The sequence below is a fragment of the Anoplopoma fimbria genome, chromosome 18, assembly GCF_027596085.1.
Source record: "Anoplopoma fimbria isolate UVic2021 breed Golden Eagle Sablefish chromosome 18, Afim_UVic_2022, whole genome shotgun sequence".
NCBI lineage: Eukaryota > Metazoa > Chordata > Actinopteri > Perciformes > Anoplopomatidae > Anoplopoma > Anoplopoma fimbria.
Window position 1 is genome coordinate 22,503,613 of NC_072466.1, and position 5,000 is coordinate 22,508,612.

At 40.4% G+C, this 5,000-nt stretch overlaps 1 protein-coding gene across 1 annotated transcript in view; it reads right to left on the reverse strand.

Moving 5' to 3' along the window:
* Positions 1 to 3,003, reverse strand: part of srp9 (signal recognition particle 9) — a 3,721-nt gene extending 718 nt beyond the window's left edge. Inside the window, exons 1-3 of the mRNA XM_054618706.1 lie at positions 2,821 to 3,003; positions 2,629 to 2,697; positions 1 to 123 (exon numbers count right to left, since the gene is read on the reverse strand). The exon at positions 1 to 123 is cut by the window's left edge and continues 718 nt beyond it. Coding sequence (XP_054474681.1) covers positions 4 to 123; positions 2,629 to 2,697; positions 2,821 to 2,892 — 261 coding nt within the window. The 5' untranslated portion in view covers positions 2,893 to 3,003 and the 3' untranslated portion in view covers positions 1 to 3. The remainder of the gene's footprint in view (positions 124 to 2,628; positions 2,698 to 2,820) is intronic.
* Positions 3,004 to 5,000: the final 1,997 nt, after the last annotated feature.

Below are 5,000 nucleotides of genomic sequence, written 5' to 3' on the forward strand. Positions count from 1 at the left end.
GTTTTAGTCCGTCTCCATGGACCCACTATGCGTCTCCTTGGACACCATGAGTCTCATCAGTTTTCCGTGGAGCTTCTCGATCTTCTTCACGTCCTGGGCCTGGTCTGTCTTGTACTGTAAACACTGTGGTGACGGACAAAAGACAACATGAGGGCAAGGATTAGTTACTATTATTACTATTAGTGGCTTCATAGCCGGTCCATTTCATTACAGAAAAGGACATAACATATCTGTAGGCCTAAAAGAAAATGACCATCCATTGTCTGCTGACATTAGGGATTTAATTGCAACTTGTCAGCAAATCTGAATGGCGTGGTTTATGTGCAATGTTCTCTGTTAAACAAGTTGTTTAGAGTCAGTGTTTGAAATCAAGCTGCTTTTGACTTTCACTTAGTCAATGATTATTGTGCAGTCACTGCAGCAGGGCTAATTAATGTCATTTTTCCCCCACATTGAACGAAGCTTTGCATGTCTGTGCGATTTGGGGTTCTTTCAGATTGCTGTTAGACCGCCCTGTTAATACACGCATGTGCAGGAGCGTAAAGCATTTTTTGATTGCGTTGAAAATGTTTTTTAAAAGCTAAACCCCAACAAATATGGATTGAAGCAGAACATTTTGTTAGATAAAACCATGATGTGTATTTTTGGAAATGATAACATCTATCTTTTTTTCTGATAAATTTTAACATTTGAAATTTGACTGAGGTAATTACTGAATGCTGCTTTGCTTGTAGTGCGTTTGGGTTTGAGAGTGACAGAGAGAGGGGAATAAAAGGTGGACTATTGCATGCAATGTCCCTTTAAGTTATTAATAAAAATAATTAGAATTGAATTGTTATGAATAAAGCTACAAAGCTTAAAGCTGTTGGGTACAGACCTAGTTATTTGTTAGAACTAATATTTACAACTGGAGTGTGGGCGCCTGTGTGTTGGTGTCGGTTATATGCAGGGCAGGCGGGCATTAAACTATGCGGGGCAAATTCAATTTATCCTAATATTGTTGTATCAATAATAATAATTGAATACAATAATGGTAAAACCAGACAAATATCGTCTTGACATTTGCATAGGCTATTGATGATCACTCTGACCATCGCCGATTCCCAAGATCATCATCTATCGGCACAACCCTATCACACATGAAACATAGAATTCTAAAAGTGCTCTTCTCTTTTGCTTGACCTGTTTCTTTGCCCGTGCTCAAACAGTGATGTTGCCCTGAGAATGAAGCCTTGATTTTTCCCTCAAGCACCATCAGGTCAAAATTGTCACGTCTCCAGAAAAGTACCTCTTTAGCTACTAAATGGATCTGTACTGACACTGGTACACTTGGGACTTTTGAATTGGTTTCTTCAATACTTTGGTCTGTCTATCAGGGCTCGACAATAAGGGTTGCCAAGGTTGCCACTGTCAGACATTTTGAGAAATCAGCAACTGATTCTTGGCCTTGGCCACTTTTTAACATATTACATGTATTGACAGCAAATGGCCAAAGATGCTCCCCAAATTAAATACATTTTTAATATGTGTAGCGTTAGTGATATTTAAACATTGCTGTAGCTGGTCATAATGGTAACCAGACAACCCTGCACATGCATTGGTGCGTTTGCTCCGTGCAGGGAATCTGTTTTAGAGATTAAAAAGTGAGCCAAACGATGTCGTTTATGACTGTGGGGTGAAAAGATCGACTGACTCGTCAACTTCACAAACAACAACTGAAACGTTTTACTGATAAAGAATCAGAGGAGCCTGTGGGGAAAAACAAAAAGGTAATTTGAGAAGTCTCGGGAGGCGAAACATCCCGGCATCTTTGAACTGAAGCAGACAATGATAATGCAAAGCATGTATAACACACACATGGCATGTATACACGCCACATTTTCATTATTAAAAAGGATCACCCACAAAATGACCATTTCCAAACCAATTACTCACCCTGTGTTATATTGAATTTTTGAGGAAAACTTTGTGTTTTTTTTGCATACCTCCATGATGAACCAAGAATCAAAAGACTAAGAACTGTCTTAAAGAATTGAAGTCATATGGGACGGTGTTTGACCACAACACTATATCAAGCATCCATATGAAACCTCTTACAATTAAGCTGCCCCCGACTTAGTCAGCTGTTATACTAATCAGTCATTTTGGTCTCAGTCTACTACAATGTATTTAGTGGATTAGTTGTTTTTATGCTTGTTTTCTCCATGCTGAATCCCTTCTTTCCAAGAACCTAATGACCACATCTCTGGTAAGCACAGCATTTAAAGTTGTGCCTTTGTGTGATTCTCTTTGGAGGAACAAAGTTTTGCAGATCTGTTGATTAAATCAGCTAAACGATAAGCCAACACAATCCTACGAGTGTCGACTCAGAACTTCTCTGGTCCAGGACAGCCCCCCTCTCTGGTTTAAACATCATTCCCATCCCCAAACACAGGCATCTCTGCTAAAACCTTACCGTTTAAACCCCTTCTGACAATGTGTCAAGCCAACTAGCGTTGATATTAAGTGATACAGCAAAACATACGTGAAGAACACAGAGGAAGGTTTCCTATGTCTCTGGTTTAAACATCATATCCAACAGAATTCTGTATAATTTGTTACTAAACTTCTTTTCCTCACGTTACTTACCACGGCATTGTCGGTCACTTTGATGCAAAGGTTGCCGTCGCAGTGTCTGTACTTGAGAACCACACGAACCTGGGAAAAGAAGAGCTAAAGATCAAGACCAGCAGCTGGCACATTCACGTCGCCAACGAGCTATCCTGCTAACGAGCTACCAAGCTAGCATGCTAACTTGCTTATAAGATAAAGTGTTTTCACCTTCATCGGGTCTGTCAGATACAGTTTTTCCGCTGCACGGGCGAACTCCTCCCAAGTCTGATAGTAAGGCATGTTTTTCAAACGAAGCAAAGTTACAAATAAACCAAAGAATATGTCTGAATCGGTCGAAAGGCTAGCTAACTTCAGAACACCACATCAGCACCAGTGTGGAAGCAGCCAATCAGAGCGAAGAGAGCAATATACGATAACCCGGAAGCGGTTTTGGCACCAAAATCGCTTCCGGGTTATCGTTTCAAAACAAAAGCACGCCAGGCATTCAATTGTGAAGTGTGTGGCATTATTGAGTAAAAAAACCATAGTGAATAAAATAATATATAAACAAATGAATTAATTTATATTTGATTGTGTTTGGGCACCCCTCCAACCAAGTTTGAAATGTGTCATAACAATACAACGAAAAGCCCACTGACAAAATGATCTAGTACCTATTCATTAGTCTAATTTAATTATTTAGAGGCTGTACTGCTATATTCAAAACATTCTTACCCTTGATCCTTAGAACCAGAACTGGATGTATGGTGCTCAGCCGTGTATGGCTATTTCGATTATTCTAAAGCAGCAAAAGCACTGTATTAAAACTGTATTATATAATAATTAGTTCAGCCTCCCTGCATTAGCATTTGATTGTTGTAGATGGTTCGGTTGCAGTTTAATGTATCTGCTATAGTGATTTACAGACTGAGCACATGTTTTGTATATAAAACCTTAACCTGCAGCATGAATAGATTTAATTGACCAAAAAGTGTACCACCCCTCTTGATATGGGAGTAGGTTATATAAAGAGCTCAAAGTATAGCAGAACCGTTTACAAGTACAGCACATTACCTCTCACGCTTGTAGTGCTGTGAGGAGAGACGGCTGTGTAGCACCACAGGTTGTACACTAGATGGAGGAAAAGGATGAGGTATCTTTCTCTCTCTATCTTTCTCTCTTCCTGAGCGCCTGACAGTGAATGTAGTGCGGAGAGATCTAACGAGCAGCTGACGGCTCATCCATCATCAGCTGAGTCAGCTGCAGCGCCTGACTTCTGCATCTATTTCAGATTCCACAGTCACAAACATGAAAACAAAGGAGTCAGCTCTTAAAGTACTCCCATATGACTTCAGATAGCATTCTAAGTAAATTGACTAGTCCCCCGCCCCACCCTGAGAACCTAGTAAAAGGTTCTCAGTTGCTCCTGAAGGCCATCGGTGTGGACTGGATGATGAATGTTAGTTAGAGTCTGATGGTGGCACCTTGATGGTAGCCTGTCATCAGTGTGTGAATGGGTGAATGATATGTAACATACTACTGACTGTAAGTCGCTTTGGAGAAAAGCGTCTGCTAAATGACTGTAATGTAATGTATGTAATGTAAAAAGCTCACATTGCAACCTAAATAGTGCTGGTATTGTTTTTGGTAAAAAATCTGCCCTTTCAACAGAGGTGAACCCTTCCACCCAAGTGCCGTGGTGCTACACATGGGTAGAAGAGCTCAAATATGAGCTTTGTCTTAATCTTAAGATAATAATCCTCTTTGAAAAAATGCAGACAACTACGAGCTTCGCTTTAAACTTAACAATAGTGATTGCAAAAGCAGAGCAGCTTAGGGGCTTAGTTGTGACATTTCTGTTATTGTGGACTGTCTTTAATGTGTTCTACAAGTCAGATAGAGTCTGAGGCACCACTCAAACAGCACGGGCCAACAAAGCGGGCCAACACTTCCCTTCAGCTGGGATTCAAATACAAGGCCATGAAAGGACCTATTTGTGCTATTTGTGTCATAATCCTAATCATTGTCATGATGCTTTTTTTCTTGCATTGCAGTCATATCCGGATAACATAAGCGAGGGTCGGAGTGTAGTATTCCCCATAGCTAAATAAAGAAACAGTGCTTTTAGCTTTTGGAGGGTAAAAATGGTTTGAGTTAGTGGATCTGTGGATAAGTGGCTTAACTAGTACTGGGTTCATTAGCTGATGTGTTGTTACATAGTAATGATGTATAATGCAACACGACGGAAATGAACACACGCAGTGAATCTCACAGCCAGTTACTGACATGGTGACATCAGGGTGACGAATACACGTCTTGCTGACATGCAGATTAAATCCTGAAGGACGGCGTTGTTAGAGCTCCACATTAGCACACACACACACACACACACACACACACACACACAC